Raw genomic sequence first — 23,889 nt, forward strand, 5'->3', positions numbered from 1 at the left:
TTTATCCAAAAACTCTTATATTTAACTCTTTATATTTAGCCAATTTTTCTTTTTATAATAAATCATTACGTATTTTGCAACGCCATGCATCTTCCCCCAAAATAAAAACTTGCTAAGTTGGCGCCCTATTGAGATTGTATTATTTAAGATAGAATAAATCGAACTAAATGAAGGAACTGAAAATAGAGTGTATATAAATTCTATATATGGGATAAAATTAGAATAATGGATTTTATGTGTGTTAAGTAAGCATTTGTCAATCGAATGTTTATCTATAGCTTAAGATCAGTAAACTAGGCTTTAGATGAATATTTAGAATAGCAGATAGCCATAATTAATAAAGCTATAATTATTTTTTTATTTGAGTTAAAGTTCTTGGATGAGCATATTAAAAATTGAAATTTGGTATAATTTTCTGCAATATTTCAGAATTATAACCTATTGTTCTTAGTTTTTAACTAAATTATTTCAAATCAATTGATAAGTTGCTTTAACTTAAATATCGTACTCAACCTCCGGAAATGCTAAGCAATGAGAATAATATAAAAACAAAATCAAAAATCTCCAATATGTTCAAAAAACCAATTGATTCTAATATAGAAATCCAAACATCTTCAAATGATTCTGAATTGAAAAATACTTTTGAAAGTAAAATATATCATCAGATTAAAACATGGAAAGATAATAAAATATCTAATAAGGACTTAGAAGATTTGGATGGTAAGTACTTGGTATGCAATCTTGAGTTTGATGAGAAGAAAAATATTGAATTTGATAGTAAAGAACAAATCAATAGAAGAATGAAAGGAAGTATATTAAATCCACTGATGTTTAGCTTTTCAGATACAGAAACTCCAAAATTTGAACTTAAAGAACTTCCTGGTAATGATTTGAATAATATAATTCAAGATAATGTCAAAAAATCTCAACTAAAACAAATCAGTCATGTGAATTTAAAGGTAAAACTTTCAATAGAAAATCTACTAAAATTAAATGAAATACTCAGAATAAATCTAGAAAGCGAAACACCAACTGTTGTATCATCTTCTGAAACTCAGCTTGAATTGGATCAAAGTGCTTTGGATGAATTGTTTTGCGATCAACATGATGGTAATTCTTCAAAAATTGACTTTATTGAAAAGTTGGCAGACCAAATTGTATCTAGTATTAAAAGCCTAATAATGGGAGAAGCTTTATTAGGAGCTGATAATGCAAGACAAATACTTGTCTTCGAGTTGAAATCGCTTCAGAAATTGTTTATTGAAGATAAAAAAGAAGAGATTTCTAAATCTATTGAATCTTTAATATTGCAAACTAGTTCTGATGACGATATTCAGATGTTAATTTTTAAGATAGACCAAATCCGCTCTGCATTGAAACATTTTAACCTTTCAAATAGGTTTCAGGATTTTAATTTCGGATATAACAACTCATCCAATGAAATAGAAGATGGAGAACGGACACTACAAACCAATCAAGCAAATAACTTTTTTGCAAAGCATAAACTTCTAAAGTTTAATAAATGGTGCAAGCAATTGAATGCTTCATCAGAGAATACTGGAAGCAACGTTGCAAGTGGTGAAAGCAATTCAAACAATCATCGTCTCGCTCATCATCATGATGGGCATTCTCATCACCATCATATTCTTTCACACTATAAGCATCACCAGCATCGCAATATTAGTAATAGCAATGAAAAAAATAGAGACATTGTAAAAAGAGAAGAAGATTTTGATTCTCCTCATGCGGAAAATTGTGTCCAACTGTTTTCTCCTGACAATTATGATGGCTGGAATACAGAACATTCAAAAGGTGTTTCATTATCATACAAAATAGACTCATCATCAAATGGGCATTTGTCTATAAATGTAGTAATAAAGAGTGATATTAATTGTAAATTACTGAACTTACTTACAATATTGAATGAAGTTGAACTTTCAAATATGTGGGTACCATATATCTCTTATTCAAAATGCTTTTACAACTTTAGTCGTGTAAGCAAGTTGGTACAACAAGTATATGATCTTCCATGGCCAATAGGACAAAGAGAAAATATCATGTTCTGCTTTGGAGTAGATACATTAAAAGAACATGACTGCATTATGATTTCATGTGGGGATCCTCAAACTTCAAATAATAAATTCTTTGGAGCCAATATTCCCGATCCACCTCCAAAAGTACCAAGAGAGAAATGCAGTTATCTTCTGTTTATTCTAACTCCTTCAGAGAATGACAAGGACCTCACTACTCTGGAAATGTTTTCTAGTTTCTCTGTGACAAAGTATGTTCCGATTAAACTTACATCATTTTTGATTAAAAGAATGACTAGGAAAATGTATACTGATATTACAACCTTAGCTTCGAATATTAATGGCTCCCCTTATGAGACTGCATATAATAATAACTTACAACTCTATTCGTGGCTAGATATGAAGCTATCACAATATGAATCGAAGCAAAGAAAAAATGACAAAGATTTCATATAGAGTATTGAAAAGAATAGGTAAATATAAGTAAAAATATTATTCATGTTTTTATTATTTTAATATAAATTTTTTTTTCTTGATTTACATTTAATTAAAGGAATTAATATATTATTTTTTAATATCTCCACGTGTCACAACTTCCTGATAATTTAACTCATTAAATTTCAACCAAGTTTTGTTAGGTATGTTATATGTTTTAAATTAAAAGCTAGAAACAAAATACTTCAGAATTTCTGATATATTCACGTATTCAGCAATTATTTCGAATTTTTTTTTTTTACCATTTAACAAATGCTATTTCATTTCGCATGTGATTAAATATTCAAATAAATGGCGGGCAATTGATTTGAATGAAAAATAAATTTCTGGAGAAACAAAAATTAGTAATTTTTTTTGGCAATGAAATAATAGCTTAGTAAAAATGATAATATGTTTGGGACCATTTTGTATTCCAGTATGGAATATTTTTCTGTTTCTATTTGCTCTGATCGGTCCAATAATTAATTTTTTGAAGAGGATATTTCTCGGAAAAAAGTCAAATATAAAAAATAGGGGTGAGCTAACTATTGGTAATCATGAGAAAATCTTAGAAGAGAAAGATTTAGCTGAAATCGGTATAGAATCGCACCTTTTTAGGGAAAGTTACGAGAAAATCTTGAAATTAGTAGAATCACGAAATGTTTTGGAACTTGAAAATATTAATGATTGGGAAATATGTAAGCTTTTAGGAAAGAATTTGGAGCTTCCCATTCTGGTAGATTACTATGCAGATTGGTGTAACCCATGCAAAAAGATCTCCACCACTTTTAAGAAACTATGTAAAGAATATAATGGTATATTTATAAAAATTGACTACGAAACTCATACCAATTTTTGCTATGATATGGGCGTTTTCAGCCTTCCAACTTTTCACTTTTGGATACTGGACAACAACTCCTATATTCTAGTAGACAAATTGGAAAGATCAGATTCTAAAGAATTAGAGAACCTCTTGGTAAAAAATAAATTCAAAATTATAAAATAACTATTACTTTTATTAATTTAAAAAAAAAGAGAAATTAATCCTCATATGAATGTTTAAACTATTTTCAAACGTAGTATTAATTCTTTTAACTTTTTTGTGACCTAAATTAATGTCATTTTTTCCTGAACTGCAGTGTCTCTCATTGTATCATTGCCATTATCTTTATCTTTCACGTCATTATTTGAATGTTCAATCTCAGAAAATAGATACTCTTGTTGGTAATCAATAAGATATTGAGTACTTCTCTTAACATCAATAAAAAGTGAATAGGCTTTTTTAATCTCGTCTAAATCAATTTCTTCTTTTTTTTTTCTATTTGCAAGAACTTGTGAAACTGTTAATAAGTGTAGTGAGTATCGCAAGCTCGTGTCCATCGCTATTCTAGTGAGGATTTGATAAGCACTATCAGTTAATTTAAGATCCTCCTCACTTGCTCTTTCCTGAATAATTTTCTTAACATCTTCTTCACTATAGGGTACTGTTGGAATAATTAAACATCTATCTAAAAGATCAATAGGTATACCATGTGGCGACTTATAGTCAGTTCCTCTAATCTTTGTAATACCTCTATTTGATGCCATAATCAAAATTGGACTTGTTTCTTCCTCTAGCGCCTTGTTAAGAAAACTAAAGCATTCAACATCTAACATATGAACCTCATCTATAAACAAAACTCCATGAACAATTTCTGCTCTGCTTTCCTCTTTCCATTCAGCAACCTTTTCATCTATTTGAGCTCTAACTTCTGGCTTAATTTCGCCGGTGTCACCAGCAAACAGTGCCAAAAATCCTTGAGTTCGGCTATTAATTACATCAATATCGTGTAAAGTGACGTTATGTACTACTTCTCTTTTTTTCTGAAGTTCACCTTCTGGGCATGCAATAAATCTAGTTTGATATCCAACGGCATCGTAATCTTTGGACCTTGTAAAAGAACGTCCTAATTTAGTAATTTTCCCACTTGACTTATTAATTGAAATTACATCTCCAGCAACAATATTTTCAGCTTGAAGTGACTCAATCATTTTACTACCAATATCATAAACTGTCTCCATATCGGTACTTCTTAAAGCCATTCTGCCAACTTTAACTCCTGTTGTATTCGAACGATCAATCTCTAATTCTGCTACTTCTCCCTCAATAACGTCTATTTCTTCTTTTATTCTTACACCTATGGATCTTCTCAAAGCTTGTCTCAGAGCTTCAGTCTTATTCATTTCTAGTGAGAACACTTCAGAAGCTGAAATATGTGTAAATGGCGTATCACTTCCTATTGCTTTTGCAATTGCCATAGCAATTGCTGTTTTTCCAGTTCCTGGTTGGCCCGATAATAAAATCGCTCTTCCTGCAATCTTGCCTTGCTTGACCATTCTTACAATTATTCCTGCAGCTCTTCTAGCCAACTTTTGACCCACCATTCCATCTGATGAATACCTTGCATCCAATGCATCATTTAAACCTAGGCCTCTAATATGGGAATGTGCCCCAATTCTTTCCAGTCTTTGAAACTCTTTAATTTCTGCTATTTTTGGTTCAATCATTTTCTTTTAGTGAAAGCACAAATTTCATATATTAATTTTCCTTGCTTCAACGTTGATTTTTCCTCTCAATAATTCATGTTGAATTTAAGTTCCTCTACACGGTTTTTATTATTTCCTTTAAATATACAAATTGACTATGGCGCCCACCACTTTCTTACTATTCCCCGCCATTTATTAATTATTTTTGACCAAAACGCCTTAAAGATTTAACAAATTTTATTGAGGCCATAAAGTATAAGATGGAGTCGTATAAAACTCAGAAACATGTATTGACTGCTACTGAAAACATGCTAGTAATGTTTTGCTTTAAAAAAAAAATAGTAACAACTTAAACTGATAGAAAAAAGAAATTTAATTAATCATTAAAAATAGAAAAAATTTTCCTCGAAATCTCGAAGTTAATTATTAAATATATATAGTTTTCTTGACTATTTTGTTGTATCACTAATTAAGGGTCTAGTTTTAAATATTCATCATCGAAATGATTAATACGCACAAAGCCATCCTCTCCACCAGTAGTAAAACTCATACCATCAGGGGCATAGACTAAGGCATTCATAGTACCAAAGTGACCTTTAATAGCGCCAAGCTCAGTACCATAAATCATGTGCATAATTAGAGTCTGAAATTTACCTTCTTGAGTACCAGTAGTCGTGACATCTTGTGCGAGTTGGCCACCTCCAAGTAAAATGTGTCTCTTTGGGTCTTTTTCTTTGTTAAAGTTTGGAGATATAGAACAGCCATTCAAAAGACGATTAGTTGTATACTTTCTAATTTCCTTTAAGTTTACCATATCCCATAACTTTGCTGTCATATCATGGCTACATGTTAACATTAAGGTTCTATCCTCAGAGAATGAACAGCATGTGAGTAACTTAGAATGGGCTCTAAGAACCTCATATGGCTCCGAACTTTGCCTGATATCCCAAATGTAAATACCTCCATCTTCATGACCAGAAATAATATTTTGATCAAACATACCCCAGTGAGCTCGTGTGATTCTGCTGTTGATTCCTGTAATTCTAACGCCCTCCATATTTGGATCACCGACTTTCTTTATAAGTAACTGACGAGGCTCTGGATAGAATTGGTCTACAGCAACAACAAACTTGTCTTGATTATCATACTTTCTATTGAACTCAACAAAACGGCAAGTACCGCTCATAGGATAAGAGGAGATTATCTCTGCTCTTTCGATATCAAAGCTCACGCACTTCTGGTCTGCTGAAGACATTATCAAAGTTTTCCCATCTAATGATGGGTCACAATTCCAAACTGCTGCTCTTCCGGCCTCGTATTTAGCAGCAACCTTTCCATCGGATGTAAATGAACATGCAACTGAACCATCCTATAATTAATAATATTAATATTAGTTAAATTAGTTCTCAGTAATTTTCCCAGTATTACTTAAATGGAAAAATTTACAAAATTAAATGACTTACCTTGCCACATGAAAATACCAGATCTCCGTCAAAATTATAAGTTACAAATGTAATAGGACGCTCATGAGCTTGTAATACTATTGGCCTCATTTTATTTATTCTTTTCAGAGTAAGTGTTTATTAAACTTTGAATATAACTCTTAATCAACATATAATTTTTTACTATTTCAAAAATCCCTCTCAACCCGGCAGTCTTCAATTTCAGGAGAACTCCAAGATTAAGCTAAAATTAGTTCCTGAATCCTTCCTGTATCAAGTATTAAAGTTGCGGCTGCTAAAAAGCCACCTTGATTACTCGAATATTTCTTTTTTCCCAGTCAAGAGGAAAAAATTTTTCAATAAATATTCCTCTGAATTTCTATTGGCATCTTTTACATTTAATGAGACGGACGTATTTGCCGCGCGCGGTATTATTGCTATTTATTTGTTATTCAATACCTTATTACAACCAATTTGGAATGCATGCAGAAATGCGGCTACAATTCATAAATATTAAAAATCAATTATAAAAGCCTAAACCAAATAATTAAATAAATAAAAGACCACATTTAATCAAATCAAAAACTACGTGCTAAATCACAAATAAATGTGAATTTGCTACAATTAATTCTGCTGATAGAACATCAAGCTAATTACTACATATATGATAGCTTTAAAGGAATATATTTTTTAGGTTTGAATTTGTTTACATTCCAATGCTGGCTTGGATCATTTGGATCACAGTCCAATAGTTCTGCCTTATGCTTTGTTGAGGAATCATTGTCTTCAGTCAATGAAAGACATACATACTTATTGGGCTCAACATTAGCCTTAATCATTTCATTTTCTAGCCTCCAAACATTTGTCATTTCACTATTAGAGCATGCAGCATACTTCAAATTAGATCCTATGCAATAGCTCTCCTTAGAAACAATACGAATTTGTTGTGTATGATTAGACATCATAAATGCTTGAGTACCTTTTTTCCCATGGCAATGGAACACTCCAATCTTGTCACCATCGGTTTGCCCCCCCATAGAGTCTAAGCAAATATTATCTAGTTTTTTGTTCCTAATTTCCCCCACGAAAAGTAGATGATCCAATTGAGTTATGTAAGTCTCTGGAGCAACATTATCCAAGAACCATCTAAATGGTTTGCATTTAAGTTTTTTCTTAAGATGTAGCATGTCATCAAATGAACCAAGTTTAATATTAGGATTAGGTGCAAGCATTTCAGTTATTTGGTAGAATTCGTCCATCCATACTCTGGCTGTACGAAGTCTATTGTGCCATAAGCTTTCCGGAGGTGAACTGTACCCAACGCCTTTCTTTCTGAAAATATGGAATACTCTAGAGCAAGGAGTGCATTCAATTTGACCCCCACACATCCATATCCTAAAGCTTATTTCAACATTTTCGGCACCCCAATGCCTAAATTTCTCATCATAACCACCCAAATGCCAAAAATAGTCTCTTTTCATTGCAAAAAGACCCCCTGCCATGACTGGAGATTTTATCGGAGTAGTATCATTTATAGGCCCAGTTAATGTAGCCTGTTCTAAAATTGAATATTTGAACCCGAGCCTGCATCCAATACCCGAAAAATTGCTAAATGCAAAGTTAACCGGGTCTATTGAATCAATTTGTGGCATTACCACGGATTTCGGTGATTCTTTAAGCCTTAAAAGTTGAGGTTCGAGCCACTGTCTCGAAGTCTCAATATGGCTATCTAGTATTACAATCACAGGAGCAGAAGCAGCCCTGACACCGCTTAGTCTAGCACCTACGATACCTTTACGTTCAGTTAAATGGACAACTCGGACTTTAGGAAGAAGTCGAATATAATCGTCAAGAAAACCACCCGGAACTAAATCAATCATATCTGATCCGTCATTGACAAGAATAATCTCACGTAGTAACGGTGGTGGTGTATTGTTTAAAACGGAATGAACTGATCTTAATAAAGTAGAAAGAGGTTCATTGTAAAAAGTAATTATGACGGACGCATCATCAAGATCTTTTATCGGGTAAATCATGTTTCTGCAAATAGGGTCTCTAACTTCCAATGGAACTCTATCCAAAGAAAGGAAATCGGATAATTGTCTGTTGAAACCGCCTCCTTTTGCTAAAAAACTCTCCTCGTTGTTTTTATTAATTTCTGGAGGCTTTTCAATAAAAGCAAAAGGAGTAGTACCATTCGGAAAAATACCAAGAATACCATGTTGTCTTAAATCGTTATAACCTGGAAATACTGCAAGTGAATTTAAGTACTGACTTGAAGTATTTGAAAACAACGCTGAATACTCTTTGTGTTCAATATAAGGAAGTAATTTTGAGCCGAGGTCATATAGCTTTACAAGAGTAAGCCCCAAATCAGTGTTGTAATCTATTCCAGTATCCTCTGGGGATGCAAATGCTAAATTATCAAAATATTTAGTAATTGCAGTGCTTTCCGTTAAGTTCCTAACATTACCATAATTTGTAAGATTATATTTATCTGGCATTGTTCTTAATTTAATAATATAGCTTTGATGTCTTGAATCAGACTCACCAACTAGCTTCATGAAATCTACATTAATGTCTTCATTAGTAGTATTAATGCAATTACCCTTAATTAAGCATCTGAAAACTTTCATGCCTCTTCCACTAATACCCCTTAAGCTCTTGCTAACCGAAGAAGACATATAATTACCTGTACTTGATATAACTAGTTGGTGCACTATTGTGAAAGATAATGCCCAAAGTAAAATAATTACTAACACTAAGTAGAGGAGCTTATTCCTACATACGAATGCTCTTCCAAGCTGGTAATGTATCCTTCTGAAAAATCTTCGAAATATATTTGTTTGGCTCATTTTTTAAATATTCAATTTATTTGTGTATTAATACGTTTTTTTGTTTTTTTATTCTGTACTTTACGGTGCAGGATATTTTAATAAAATCAATTATGCAGAAATAATTTCTGGATTTACCTCTTGTCAGATAAATACTCAGGAATGTAATAATAACAGCAATTCACTCATACAACGGTACAATACTCTTTAATCATCACTAATCCATTGAAAATATTCTCCAAAAAACTTCTCCTCACTTTATAAAACTTATTAAAAACTCTTCATCCATAAATATGCCCCGCCCAATACCTGCATAAACTACATGTGGCAAGAAAAAAAAAATTAGGAAATATTTGCATAAATATTTGTAAAAGAATCCGATTCCTAATTTACTGCTACTAAAAATATTTTTGGGGTATTAATTTAATTATTATTAGAAATATCACACTACAAAAAAAATGATTATAAGACTTCATTTTTCGAGTCTGCAGATGCCCCCCTGCACATCCTAATTTGTGTACGAAATCAAAACTCCTACTCTACTCATCTTGAACTAAAAAAGTAAATAGTTTTTCTTTGAATTGGGAAAAGCAAGAAACATTTTTGGCTGAACCTAAAACCTTTAGCCTAATGCTTTTTGCAAATATTGATAAAAAAAAAAATGCGAAATATTTGTGTGAAATCAATTGTTTATCATCTCCCTTAATATATCTTTCCATTCATTTATCGTAAAAATCTAAGTAATAAAAGACTAATAGAATTACAAATATTATTTAAATATTTATTCATTAGCAATGATAAGAAAGCAATACGTACTGAACTGCAATAAGTGTAAGATAAAAGAATAGCCAAAAAAAATATAAACTTTGACAAAAAAAATAATACATTCAAATATATCTTGTAAAAGTTTATCAATATTTCGTATTGCTTATCTTTCAAAATGCAGAGACGTCTCCAAAATAAAAATCTGGTCGAATTGCTTGTTACCATGCTTTTTTTCCTTTTAAAAGCAAATTACATGTAAAATTAGGGATCCCTATTTCAAACCATGTATCATTAACCGCAAGCAATAATGCGATAAACTGCAAAAATTCTTACTTCGCATATTTTGCTTGTAAATATTAAATCAACACAGAAAGCCACAATTCTAATACAAAAGTAGAGCTGCTGATCTTATTTTTTTTTGCTAATCCGCTCTTACAAAGATTCTTGAAATATGCAAAAAATTGAGTATTTTTGCTCAATGATGAAAATCTTGGTCAGAAAATCATGTAAACAAACCGCTTCTGACATCAAAATTCTGAAACACATCACTACACATTCTACTTTTTCCAACAACTTGCAATCTCTTTTCTTATTCATCTCTCAGAAAACCTATTTTGTCAATACATACCTCTTAGCCTTCCATGGGTTGGAACAGCGCCGGGTACCGAATATGGGAGAGCTCCTGAAGGTGCATACCTTCCTTGAGCATATGGTCCAGGGCGTGCCATATTTGGAGCATACATATGTGGAGGGGGTATAGCAGGTCTAGGTGGATGAGCTCCAGGTGCGGCAGCCGATGAAGTGCTTGCTGTTGATGTTGCAGGATGATGATATGGATGAACATTTGAATCAGATACCCCTTGTTGCTCCGAGAGGTAGTCTTCCTGATTGTCGTAATTTGGAGCGGAACTGGAATTATTATTACTTACATTACTTGCGTTCAAATTAGATGCATTAGAAGCGCCCGCTGATCCAGCAGTTTGGACCTGGAGATTGCCAGTTTGCTCTGGCGAAACGTCTCCATAATGGGAGCCTAAATTTGGAATTACTGGAGGCATAGACACCGATACACTTGCAGATGACTGAGGTCCAGGTGCAGTTGCATGGTGTATAGGAGGAGCAATTTGGCCGTAGCCCCCAGTGGCATAAATATTTGATGAGTATCCAGAAGCATACCCTGTGTACATATACCTAGGGTCATGCCTGCCGTATCTTCCATAAATTTGCTGGCTTGGAACACCGCCAGCATGCACAGGTAAGTACGGGTTTCTGTAATAGTCAGCATAATTTGAATTGGCTGTGGTAGATGCTGCAGCAAGTGCAGGGTTCGTCCTAACTCTAGGATTTCCTAATGAGGGAGCGTGCCCCCCCGAATTAGATTGATTTGAGTTTCCTGCCATAATTTCTCTAGGAAGAGCTTTTTTACACTCAACCCATTTATTATCAATTTGATGATCATAATAATGCCTCATAACCTCCTCCACTGCATCCGGTGATTCATACTCAACAAATCCAAAACCCCTATGTCTATTAGTATCTCTATCTACCATAACACTAAGATTCTTAATAGTACCGTATTTCCCAAAATGCTCTCTAAGTTTCTCATCAGTACAGCTCTGAGGAAGTCCTCCAACAAATATCTTGGTTGCACTAAAACCTCCTGAAGAACCTCCTGCGCCCCCAATATGGGATCTTCCAGTTACATTAGAATTGCTATTTGCAGTATTACTTCCACTATTTCCACTGATATTTGCATTATTCGCGTTAGTATTGCCCGAATTATTACTAGCCTGATTATTGCTATCTGCAGATTCATCTGCTTCATTTGCTTGAATTACACCTCTCGGGACTGCTCTCTTACAATCTATCTCTTTTCCATCAACAATCTGAGGAGAAGATAAAACTGCATCAACAGATTCCTCTGAGGCAAAAGTGATAAAACCAAATCCACGTGATCTGCCTGTAGTCTTCTCTGTTAACACCACTGAGTCCACTATCTCACCATATGGAGAAAAATGAGTCCTCAATGAAGCATTTGTTGTGACATCACTTAATCCTCCACAAAATATCTTAGCAGGTACCGTAGGACCTCCACTGCTACCACCCTCTGTTTGAAGTGTCGTCATTGTATTAGTAATTAGTTAATATATATATCATAAATATAAAAATATATACATATATATATATATATTTAATTAAATATACACATATATTTATTATACTTAAATGTGATTTTTAAGTTATTCAATCAATATCTGTGATTTTTACGATAACGATGCTACTCACTTATACTCTCATTCTAAATTCTCGTTCGAATAATTAACCCTTCTTTAGAGCTTATGCTAAGTCTCTTCTAACTTATGGGATATCTACTTATACACACACGAAACTACCAAAATCCTTGAAATCTAAAAAATCACAATACTTTACTTGAACCAAGTTTCATATGTTAATTCCCCTTGTATTTATACTCGTACAAATACAAAAATAAATCTCAATATTTATATATAGCTAGTATATATACTTATTTAGCCTTACTCGTACTGACTAATATAAATATTTTTCCGTACAAAAAGAAGAAACTAAACTCCCTCCTGCACTTTATTGCTTCCAACACCTCTGTCGTGAAGATAATAATTTATTTATTTCACAACTTCATTAATCCAAACTCAACTCTTTCTCGAGAGACCTCTCGTTATTGCGGCAAAGACGACAGTGGATGCGTCGGGTGCGCCGCCATCTCGTCTTTTATTATTTTATATATAAAATTAATATTAAATATATCTTTTTAATAAACCAAATTTTATTTAATTTTGCTTTCAATAACTTTTCACTACGTTTTCTTCACTATTATTCCTTTAAATTTTCACTCCCAATGTTAATTTCAAGTTAATAAATACTTATTAATTGCCAAATAACGTTTGGCGCCCAAATGTTTGTTAACTTTCATTATTTTTGTCTATACGAAATAAATGGCTCGAATTATAAAAAAACATAATTTCGAAAATGCATGCCAATTTTTGTTAGTACATGCATTTTTATGTTTTGAATATTTGTCTGCAAAGCACCACATTTAATTCATGTTTTTCCTCCCTAGTACACAAAACACTTTTTGAATTATCTGAATAAACTAATAAAAAATACATATATAAATATATCTGTTTTTCCTGTAAATTTTTTAAAGGATGTACAATTTCATTTCATTTCTAGTAGAATTCACAAAAGAATGGTTCAGAAAAAGAAGATAAACCTATTGATATCTTCAAAAATTATTGAACTCGAAGCTTATTCAATTAAAATAGTTAATAAAAGTTATACTTCTCTAAATGGAAGGTAAAAGAATCCAGCAAAGCGGAATCTGGACTAACGATGAAATAATGATTACAATCGTAAGGCCCGACTGTTGAATCATGCTGAATTGATTGCTAAAGCTTCGTGTAGATATTACTTTGAGCATCATATAAACTAATAAAGAAGATGAAATGGAAAAGTATATAAAAAGTGCCCAAAAGAGATAAGTTTTTATTCCACCTGTGGATAAGAGTGCGAAATCACACAGAACAATCGAAGTATACTTGTATCCCAAAGTACTAATTAGGTCCAAAGTTGATAAAACCCTTGCGGCAAAAATATAAGCGACTAATTGGAAAAGAATTATCTCCGTTATTAATAGCACTATTGAAAATGTCGCAGTTGAACCAAGCATCTGGGGATTGAATTGAGAAAACACACCATTAATTACACCGTCTGCCAAAATATATGTTATAAATCCCATCAATGGAATATAAAGATCGGAGAAAAGTGTTGGAAGGTTCACTCCTCCATCGTTTGCATTAGAGGAAATAGAAGTATGGTTTTCATAAGAAAATGATTTTCTTTTATTTTGAGTAAAAAATGTGATGTAAGGGCAGATAATCAAAAGTATTTTCTTTATTACATATTCATGGCTTACTGCAAAATGGGACCTTAGTGAAGCAATTGTTTGTGGAAACCAAAGCTGGAGTTGGCTGATCTTCTCAGAATTTAATCCAGTTGTCTCTTTAACGGTATTTGACACAATACCCATCACAAGCTGGGATGTATTATTCCCGAAATTAAGCATATTATTGCCAGGGATAGAGCCTCCGTTATTCACTCCTCCAAATCCACCATTTGATCCATTACTGTTCATTTCTGGAGCATTGTAACTCTGATAGTTATCATTACTAAAGGCAGGGAATTGTTGGTTGGCATTATTGAATGTATTGAAAGTATTTGAATCCGCATCATTTGTATTTAATGAAAATGCTCCAGATCCAACGTTGAAACTATTATTGGTGTTACTATCCCAGTTATAAAAATCCATCTGTTGGCCACTTAGATGTCCATTTTGGCTATAACTCATAGAGGGGTTATTGCTATAATAATTGTTTTCAGGAAAACCAGAAACATTAGCGCGTGCTCCGAAAGGATTATTTAATGGCTTATCGCCTCCATAGTTGTGCATATGCTCTGATGTATTGTTTACTTTTCTAATTCCGTTCATATGGATAGTATTATACTTAGAACAATCTATTTATATAAGATCAAACTTAAAAGGACTTGTATGCGTTGTTTTATTGATATAAACTTCCTGTTAGCTTTAATTCATATATTTACAGTTATATTAAAATAAACGCCATACTAAAACAATAATATATTAATATACTCGAAATGTAAAATTTAATGTTGCCAAAAATTTTGAGAAAATAAGAATCTTTTAACAAAGCAGCGGATGTTAAATTTGTGTATTGTATTAGCAAATTACCTAATTGTTGTAATTTGTAAATACAAAAGAAGAAGCTGCTTTTTTGGAAATTAAAAAAAAAAAAAAAAAAAAAACCTGATTATATTTTAATAGATTATGAACTTTATACTTTCTTTTAATTTTGAATAACTTTATAAATTAATAATATCAAATTAACGCATAACAACTTTGGAATTTTGAGCTAATGTAAACGTTCACTCATGCAAACCCCCATAAATATATTTATTTATTTTTTTATGGTCAACTTTCTTGAAAAATATGTAATCTCGGTGATTTTTTTTTCGTTTTGGAATTCACAAATATTTACCACTCACCACATAGAAACTAATTTGAATTTGGGCGGGCACAAAATATAGAGCAATATTTTTTAGAATTTTTTTGTTTGAAAAGATCTAAGCCTATAAGAAGAGGAAGGAGGGAAAAAATAACAAACTGTTGTATGATAACTGCTTAAAATAGAATTGTGAGTTATTTTATATGGAGTTCGGCAATATTTTTTTTAATTCCTCTATTTTTTAAAGCAGTATTAATAATAAAACTTATTGGCTTATATTTGTATACATCAATTTATACATGATATTCCGAACATTAATAAGATTGATTACGGCATAAATATAGCTATTCTGAAGAAATACAATAAAAATTTATTTTATTGTCTGATCACATTTTGTCATTTATTTCAAATTATCTTTAAAATGACTTGGAATACAAACTTGTTAGAAAGTAAGCTAAAGGAGGCTGAAAGAGTGTCATGGAAGCTCTTCAAAACTGGAATATGTAAATGTTGCGATCCTGATAAGCTAATTAAGTCCAAAATTCTGACAGGTGGCTTATCTAATATTTTGGTTTTAATTTCAATTTCAATAGATTCGTTTTGTGAAGATATGAAAAGGGTAAATAAGAATATTTTGATTTCAAACCTTAAAGTTAGATTTTATTCTGAAGAAAGAAAAATCTTTGTAAATGAAAAACGTGAACAATTAATTCAGAATTTACTTGCAAATGCAGGAATCATTAAACCAATACTACAATATTTTCAAGGAGGGCAAATAGAAGAATTTGTTGAAGGTAGGACTTTAGAAGTAGAGGATCTTAGAAATCGAAAAACATATATTCAGGTTGCAAAAAAAATTGCAAGTTTACACTCGATAAAAATTTCTCAAGATATTTTGGAAAATATTTGTTTGGAATATAATTCCGAAATTCATCAAAGCTTGGGAGACGTACCGTATTCTGAATCTAACAAGTCTATATCTATTTTATGGCCCACTCTGGACAAATGGGCATCTCTTTCGGAAAAATCTTTTAAACTAAATCATGGCAAATACCAAACTTGTATTAATTTTGAAAAATTAAGAATTCTTATCTGTAAATTAAAGAAAAGCCTATATTCTGACACTCTTTCCAAGTTAACTTGCTCAATTGTTGTTTCTCATTCCGACTTACTCCCAGGAAATATAATTGAAACCTTGAATAATAATTACACTTTTATTGATTACGAGTTTTCTGGTACAATGGAATGTGTGTTTGATATAGGAAATCATTTATGTGAATGGGCAGGATTTACCTGTAATTGGGAATATCTGCCAAATGATGAAACGATTTCTGAATTTTTAAAGTATTATATTGCAGGTCTATCAAGTAATAAATTTAAAGAAAACAGATTTGAATCTAAGAAAGATGAAGCTGTTAGTAATACTAATTTAGGTATTAAGAAAGACGAATTAGAAAATAATTACCAATGTATTAATCATGAAAAAAAAGAAGCTTTTGAATTTGAAAATTCTGACTCATCTTTAACCATTAAATCTTACGTAAAAGCTGTAAAAATTTGCATGGTTATTTCGAATATCTTTTGGGGGCTGTGGGGAATTTGCAAATCTGACATTAGATCAAATAACTCTTCTAACTCAGTTTTTGACTATAGGTCTTATGCATACAGAAAACTTGAGTCAATAAATACTCAACCATATTTCCGAGATATATTAAAAGGGATTGATCAAGATATTGAATTCCCTGTATTTTAATCTTGAAATCAACAATAATTTTTTAATAATATTTTGTATTATCTCACCATAATAATTTATTTAATTAACAGTGAATAAATAATTCTAAAAATAAGCTAATATCTTGGATCAACTGAATATTAATTCCCTTTTATAGCATTATTTCAAGTTATAAAGCTACTTTATAATTAACAAATTACTTTAAATCACCAAATTTTCAATTTTGTAACAAAATTTATACATCAATCATCACAAATTAACAACAGAATCCAAAGTAAAATTAATATCAGCTATGTTAGACTTAATTTGCTCTATAATCTTTGTATTTTTAATGAACTCTTGTCCATCTTAGGTGTTTTTTAATATATTAAATTATTTTAGGCTGTGATTTCTAAGTGGCCTTAGTATTTATCTGCAAAATAAGATTGTGTTTTTCATGAATTTTAATTTGTGAATTTTAATATTTGAACAATCCTTTTAATTGACCCAAATGTATTTTCTTGTTATTTCACATGTAATTTATTTTTCCAACTTGTCTTAGGCAACTCTGGAATTATCAGAAAGAATGCATGGCGCCCGTATTTGCCGCCTTGAACTAGTTATGAATGACCATTTTAATAAGATAGTAAAGTTGAATTTTAAAAACTGGATTAATTCCGTTTTTTTCTTTATAAAAAAGAAATGGATGGATATCAGGTAGGGTCAAACTAAAAAGGTAAATAGAGATTATTGTAAAATAGAGAAGAGTTGCCTGTTAATCATTTTATTTGGTAATCAGTTTGGAAGAATAAAAATATCGGAAAATGAATTCAGCACCAATATGCTCTGACATTCACAGTGCCTCATTTGACCTTTTGAGAGCATCCGAGGTTAAAAAGCTTTCTGTTTGTCATGTAACCTCAACAACAACTTTTGAGTCTACTGGTGAAAGCAAAGTTGGTGGTTTGCATGATTTAAGAATGGGGCCATTAAGTAACAGAGATTTCTGTGGAACATGTGGAAGTAGAAATGAATGCCCAGGTCATATAGGCCACATTGAATTGGAGCTTCCCGTATTTCATCCTCTTTTTTTGGGAAACTTGGTCAGAATTTTAAAATGTTGCTGTTGGCACTGTTGTTGCATAAGACTTTCAAAAAAGGTATGTAATGGTTATGTAAAAAGGTTTGAGTCCATTGGAAAGAATTCAAATGTAGGTTCCAAAGACTTGGAAATTTACAATGTAAATGATGCGCAATCAACCGATGGGATTGCGTCTAACAGTTATTCACTGGAAATTTGGGAAGGAATTAAAAGAGAATTTTTAGATAAAGCATCTAAACACTCTTCTTGCAGTTCTTGTGGAAATGCATTTAAAGGCAGAGTCAAAGAATCTCAGCTTGGAATTGGTATTACTCTTTCTTGGCCTGAAGGCTCTAAACCCCCAGTAAGCCTAGGAAGTACTTGGAGCTCAAGCTTAAATCAAGAAGATACTAGGAGTGAATATAGTGACTCAGGATCTGAAAGTGGTAAAGAGCCAGATTCGTATAATTCTGGTGATTCTGACAACCAGGAAGAAGGCTCTATTAGCAGCAGTCAACAGAGTAATGAATCTAAGAAAAGGAAAAAGAATACAGAAACTAAAAATAAAAGTTCAGCAAAGTTGTTTAAACGTTCTTATTATGATGACTTCTCAATGAATATTCCTCAAGAGGCTAAGTCTCATACTAAACAAGGAAGAGGAATGATTACCCAACATTTTCAGGCTTTTCAAATAGTGCCAATAATTAAAAATATTTGGGAAAATAACAGAAAAATCTTCGAATTTATATTCCCTATATGTAAATCCCTAGGTTGGGAAGCGTTCTTTATGTTTACAGTTCCTGTTTCTGCAAATAAATTTAGACCTCTTGGAATGGCTATAGGAAGAAATATATCACTATTGCATCCAAGAACTTCAGGACTTCTCGAAATTCTAACTGCGAATGACAGGCTGAAGTTCTATGTTGATTTACAAAGAAAGGAAAATACTAATGAATCTTCAATTGAAGGAGAGGACAGTTCCAAAACTGGAAAGGGGACAAAAACAATTAAAGAAGAAATTGAAGTTAACTCAAACAACTTGATTTCTTACGTATCTTCATTACAAGAAAAGGTTAACATGTATTTGGATCAGAGCAAAAGCTTCAAACCATCATCAGCCCCTCCAGGTATTAGGCAATGGCTTGAGAAAAAAGCAGGCGTAATCCGTCAGAAAATGATGGGAAAAAGAGTTAATTATTCAGCTAGAACTGTTATTGGACCTGATCCATATCTTGATACCAATGAAATAGGAGTCCCCCTTATGTTTGCTTTGAACTTAACTATCCCAGAACGTGTTGGTACTCATAATGTCTCATTAATGGCCAACTTGGTTGAAAATGGCCCAAATTTATATCCAGGTGCAAATAAACTTTTATTAGGTGGAATTCTTTATGATTTATCAAGATTAGATCAAAATCAGAGAAAAGCAAAGGCCAGATTGCTTTTATCTTCTGTTTTATCAGCTTCAAACCCATTTTTGGGAAACCATCATCCAATTGTTTATAGACACTTGATTGATGGAGATATTGTATTAATGAACAGACAGCCTACTCTACATAGACCTAGTATTATGGCTCACTATATAAGAATACAACCAAAAGATAACATTATGAGGCTAAATTACGTCAATTGTGGTACTTATAACGCAGATTTTGACGGTGATGAAATGAATCTTCATCTTCCTCAATCCCTTTTTTCTAGATCTGAAGCAAAATATATTATGGATGCTTCCAGGCAATATTCAGTTCCAAAAAGTGGTGAACCACTTAGAGGATTAATTCAAGATTCTTGTATTGGAGGTGCATTTTTAACATCTAAATCAACCTTCTTGAATAGGGAAGAATACTTTCACCTTCTATATACATCTTTGTCATTTATATTTGACAAGAAATCTTCTGCGCTTTCAACAAGTCCTATGATTTATTCTTCCCAAGGTCAAGTTATATTTGGATCAAATAACAGATTTTCTGAAGTTAATTCTCCCTTAGGAAAGGTCAAAATTGATGAATGTATTCTGAGAAATCAATCAAACCTAAATAGCAATGTTCAAAATGGTAATTTTGAAATTGAATTCTCTCTTGATTCATTGGATACTTGTATTGCTCCAAAAAACATACCAAAAAATGATTCATCTTGTAAAACCGATTTTAAAATCCATTCAAATATCCATAACTCACATATATTTAATAATTTAATCTTAGAGCCACCAACAATTATCAAACCAATCCATTTGTGGACAGGAAAACAAGTATTTACATCTCTCTTGAAAACTTTACTATATAACCTTGTCAGCACTGAACCAAGTGTATATGCAGGGATTAATTTAATATCAAAGAGTAGAACTCCTGGTGATTCATGGAACGGAAAAGAAGATGGAGAGAAGGAAGAGGCCGTAGTAATTATCAGAAACAGTGAACTTTTACAAGGAGTCATTGATAAGAACCAGATCGGATCCAACTCGTACTGTTTAGTTCACTTATGTACAGAGCTTGTTGGTCCTCTAATTGGAGGCAAACTTTTATCTGCTATTTTCAACCTTTCACAGGTTTATCTTCAAATGAGAGGTTTTACTTGTAGTATTAGCGATATGTTGCTCACTCCCCAAGCAGAATCTGAGCGTATTGAATTAATGAAGAAATATAACCATGCTTCTGTCTTCATACAAGAGGCATTTCAATATTATATTTTTAAGGAGATTGGTGGTAAGAATGATTTAAATAACCAAACTTACTTTTCAGAGAAATTTGATATATATAAAGGGTTCAATTCAAATAATGAATTTGAAAAAACTAAAAAAGCTATATTGGAATTGAGAGATTTGAAGAAAGACAAGTATTCTTCCAAAATTTCCAAACTAGGGCAAAAGAACGATAATTATCTGGAAATCAATCCTTCAGAGTTGGTTGACTTTTCAGACAATAAAAATCTGACATCAACAGTTCTTGATGTACTAATTGATACGATCAGAAACTTTAGTGAAAATAGCAATAATAAACTAGAAAAGAAGCTTTTGCTTTTAGAACTTGTTAAATCATTAAAACAACAAAGACTTAGCATCGATGGTTTATTTAAAGTCGAAGAAAACCCCGATAAGTTCACTCATGACGACTCTGGGATACTTTTCCCAAAAGATGTGTCTACCAATAACTCAAATAAAGATTCAGATCCTTCAAAAGACTTTCATTCAAACCATGATGCTATTTTATACGATGGTAGTTGGCTCTCTATTGGTAAAATGGAAGAAAGTATTGAAGACAAATTCGATGACGAAGAAAATGAGTTTAATAACCATGGTGATTTCTTTGCATATCCAAATGAACTAACAAGACGTAAATTAGAGTCTTTGATAGGCAATAAACTTAATACTAAGAAAGATTCTCTATTAAAAATCATGGATGCAATTTCAAAGATTGGATTAGGAGATATTACATCAAAGTTAGGTAACTTATTAAAAGGATCTTCTTCTAAGTTCCCTTTTCCATATAATGGGTTTTCTTCTATGGTTTTAACAGGAGCAAAAGGGTCAAGAGTTAATTATAATATGATTTGTGTTATGCTAGGTCAGCAAGAACTTGAAGGAAGAAGGGTTCCAATTATGCCAAGTATGAAGACTTTACCATCTTTTGCTACTTATGATTTGGGTTCTAGAGCAGGAGGTCTGATTACAGATCGTTACTTGGACGGTCTTCATGCTCAAGAATTCTTCTTTCACTGTATGTCTGGAAGAGAAGGTTTAGTTGATACTGCAGTCAAAACCGCACGTTCTGGATATTTGCAAAGATGTATATTAAAAGGATTGGAAAGTATGATTGTTAATTATGACGGCACTGTTAGAAGTGAAGACGATACAATTGTTCAATTTATATATGGTGATGATGGAATCGATGTCTCTAAATCAAGTTATTTGTCCAAATTGGAGGATCTAGTTAGAAATAAAACTTTGTTGGAAAGAGATGTGAAATTTGAAGAATCTATGGGAAATAAATTTTTGAATAATTCTTTTGAGAAGGTATTCAAATATGAAAATAGGCAAAATTTGTTTAAGACGTGTCTAAACCAAAATATCTTATCAGATGAAAAATCTTTCAAAAAAGTAAAAAAATCAGTAGAAAGGGATTGTTTTGATAACTTAAATATATCAGAGGATAATAATAAGACCAATGCAATTGATGTTGAAAATGTTTCATCTACATCTTTAAATGAAATGACTGTCAATTCATTACTACCTACAATCTTAAATGGAGGATCAGTTTCAGAATTATTCCTTAATAGCTTATCTGAGACAAATATCCAAAAGCTTACTAGAATTTCAAGTGATTCAAAATATTATTCAAACAACAATTATTCTTTCAAAGGAAAAAGAAAATCAAGAAACTCGTTAGTTAATGATAAATATAGTGCTGAAGAATACGAATCCATGTTAAACATGGAGAAATTACTTCGTCTAAAGTATATGAAAACTCAAATTTCTCCAGGAGAAGCTGTTGGTTGTCTTGCTGCTCAATCTATTGGAGAACCGGCCACACAAATGACTCTTAATACTTTTCACTTGGCAGGTCACGGTGCTGCTAACGTTACTTTGGGTATTCCAAGACTTAAAGAATTACTTCAAACAGGAGGAGATTCAAAAACTCCATACATTTTTATCCCATTATTGAAAGATATTAATTCAAAGAAAGATAAATCATCCAAATTTGCTGATGAAGAAAATGACAATAAAGATTTTATTAATTATGCAGAAAAGGTTTTGGACTGTTTCAAATCAATCCCATTGTCAGATATTATTGAAAATGTTGGAGTTGAAAGTTCAATAGTATATGATGAAGATGGAAAATTTAAATCATCCCACAAAAAATCTGCATATTGTTGGAATTACGAAATTTCTATCCAATTTTCAGATTTGGAAGTATTTTGTCAATCTTTACCTCATTACAATATGTCATCTTTAATGAATTTGACTCTTTCAAAATGTATTAAACCTTTTTTGAGAAATGTAAGTTTAATTCTGGGAGATATTTTAAATAATTATTATTGGAAATTATTGTTATTTATTATAATTCGGAGGCATTCATTAATTTTTTTTAAATTAAACTCTAAGTCAATTCTTTTAACTAATTTTACTCAATTAACCCTAATAAGGCTTAATTCTTCGAGATATTAGTTATAAGATTTCTTTGGTTTTAAAATATAATTTAAATTCATTATTAATGATGAAATAATATTAAAACTTTCGTTCTTCTGTAAAGTTGTCAAATTTCTAATTTTGGAGATTTATTAACAGAATGATGGAGAAAACTATACTATTTCTGAAATATGATATAATTAAATTATATTTTAATAATTTTTTTTTCAGAAAAAATGAATTTTGATGGAAATCTCCTTGTAATTAATAATATTTTAATTTCCAAAAATATTAAAATAAAATATCTCTATTGAAATTAATTAATAACTTTAATTTTTAGGTAAATAACATGTACACAATTTCATCGATAAGAAGTAGCAAATTTTCCAACCAAGAAAATGATGAGACAGACGAATTTGTTTCAAAATACGTCTTGGGACACAATAGTGATCGAAACATTGGGATTTTCAAAGGTGCTTTGAACTCAATGATTCAAAAAGGTAACTTTTCTTTTGGAGGAGGAGGAGGAGGAGGAGAAGGAGGAGAATTAGGACAATATGAAGATGATTTTGATGGAGGGTCTCGGCCTGATCGCAAAAAAGAACCAAAGAGTGAGGATGACAGTGGAAATAATACTAAAAAGGAAGAAATTGATGATGTAGATAATGATATGAATAATGAAATGGATGGAGATGATAAAGATAAAAACGATGATGATGATAATTCATCGGTAGAATCTTCATCATCAACTTCCGAGGAGGAAAATGGTAAAGATGATAGTGATGAAGAAACTGAAATGAATAATGGAAAATTTACTGAAGAAGCTAATGAGAATGATGAATCT

At 31.7% G+C, this 23,889-nt stretch overlaps 9 protein-coding genes and 1 non-coding gene across 10 annotated transcripts; 5 read left to right on the forward strand and 5 right to left on the reverse strand.

Annotated features, from left to right (window-relative positions):
- Positions 1 to 494: 494 nt before the first annotated feature.
- cgd5_650 (conserved hypothetical protein) lies at positions 495 to 2,486 on the forward strand (the record flags this gene model as incomplete). The annotated part of the gene is made up of 1 exon (XM_626021.1): positions 495 to 2,486. A coding segment is annotated over one exon (1,992 nt), but the record flags the coding sequence as incomplete, so codon positions are not given.
- A 421-nt stretch (positions 2,487 to 2,907) lies between these two features.
- On the forward strand, positions 2,908 to 3,510 carry cgd5_660 (thioredoxin domain containing protein; the record flags this gene model as incomplete). The annotated part of the gene is made up of 1 exon (XM_626022.1): positions 2,908 to 3,510. One exon carries the CDS (start codon positions 2,908 to 2,910, stop codon positions 3,508 to 3,510), a length of 603 nt encoding a protein of 200 aa, XP_626022.1.
- Positions 3,511 to 3,611: 101 nt separating this feature from the next.
- On the reverse strand, positions 3,612 to 5,051 carry cgd5_670 (reptin52; reptin like TIP49 family AAA+ ATpase; the record flags this gene model as incomplete). Its single annotated transcript, XM_626023.1, has 1 exon — positions 3,612 to 5,051. The coding sequence occupies one exon, from the start codon at positions 5,049 to 5,051 to the stop codon at positions 3,612 to 3,614; it is 1,440 nt and encodes a 479-aa protein (XP_626023.1).
- Positions 5,052 to 5,499: 448 nt separating this feature from the next.
- On the reverse strand, positions 5,500 to 6,285 carry cgd5_680 (eukaryotic translation initiation factor 3 37.28 kDa subunit, putative; the record flags this gene model as incomplete). The annotated part of the gene is made up of 1 exon (XM_001388219.1): positions 5,500 to 6,285. One exon carries the CDS (start codon positions 6,283 to 6,285, stop codon positions 5,500 to 5,502), a length of 786 nt encoding a protein of 261 aa, XP_001388256.1.
- An 843-nt stretch (positions 6,286 to 7,128) lies between these two features.
- Positions 7,129 to 9,327, reverse strand: cgd5_690 (extracellular protein with a ricin domain and a family 2 glycosyltransferase domain; the record flags this gene model as incomplete). Its single annotated transcript, XM_626024.1, has 1 exon — positions 7,129 to 9,327. The coding sequence occupies one exon, from the start codon at positions 9,325 to 9,327 to the stop codon at positions 7,129 to 7,131; it is 2,199 nt and encodes a 732-aa protein (XP_626024.1).
- A 1,361-nt stretch (positions 9,328 to 10,688) lies between these two features.
- Positions 10,689 to 12,212, reverse strand: cgd5_700 (musashi. RRM domain containing protein, splicing related; the record flags this gene model as incomplete). Its single annotated transcript, XM_626025.1, has 1 exon — positions 10,689 to 12,212. A coding segment is annotated over one exon (1,524 nt), but the record flags the coding sequence as incomplete, so codon positions are not given.
- Positions 12,213 to 13,393: 1,181 nt separating this feature from the next.
- On the reverse strand, positions 13,394 to 14,626 carry cgd5_710 (protein with 5 transmembrane domains; the record flags this gene model as incomplete). The annotated part of the gene is made up of 1 exon (XM_626026.1): positions 13,394 to 14,626. A coding segment is annotated over one exon (1,233 nt), but the record flags the coding sequence as incomplete, so codon positions are not given.
- Positions 14,627 to 15,552: 926 nt separating this feature from the next.
- On the forward strand, positions 15,553 to 16,884 carry cgd5_720 (choline/ethanolamine kinase family protein; the record flags this gene model as incomplete). Its single annotated transcript, XM_626027.1, has 1 exon — positions 15,553 to 16,884. One exon carries the CDS (start codon positions 15,553 to 15,555, stop codon positions 16,882 to 16,884), a length of 1,332 nt encoding a protein of 443 aa, XP_626027.1.
- Positions 16,885 to 17,666: 782 nt separating this feature from the next.
- Positions 17,667 to 23,084, forward strand: cgd5_730 (DNA-directed RNA polymerase I, putative; the record flags this gene model as incomplete). The annotated part of the gene is made up of 1 exon (XM_001388220.1): positions 17,667 to 23,084. One exon carries the CDS (start codon positions 17,667 to 17,669, stop codon positions 23,082 to 23,084), a length of 5,418 nt encoding a protein of 1,805 aa, XP_001388257.1.
- Positions 23,085 to 23,126: 42 nt separating this feature from the next.
- Positions 23,127 to 23,235, forward strand: cgd5_735 (the record flags this gene model as incomplete). The annotated part of the gene is made up of 1 exon: positions 23,127 to 23,235. It is a non-coding gene; the product is annotated as a snoRNA (small nucleolar RNA).
- Positions 23,236 to 23,889: the final 654 nt, after the last annotated feature.

This window comes from Cryptosporidium parvum, chromosome 5 (assembly GCF_000165345.1).
Source record: "Cryptosporidium parvum Iowa II chromosome 5, whole genome shotgun sequence".
Lineage (NCBI taxonomy): Eukaryota > Apicomplexa > Conoidasida > Eucoccidiorida > Cryptosporidiidae > Cryptosporidium > Cryptosporidium parvum.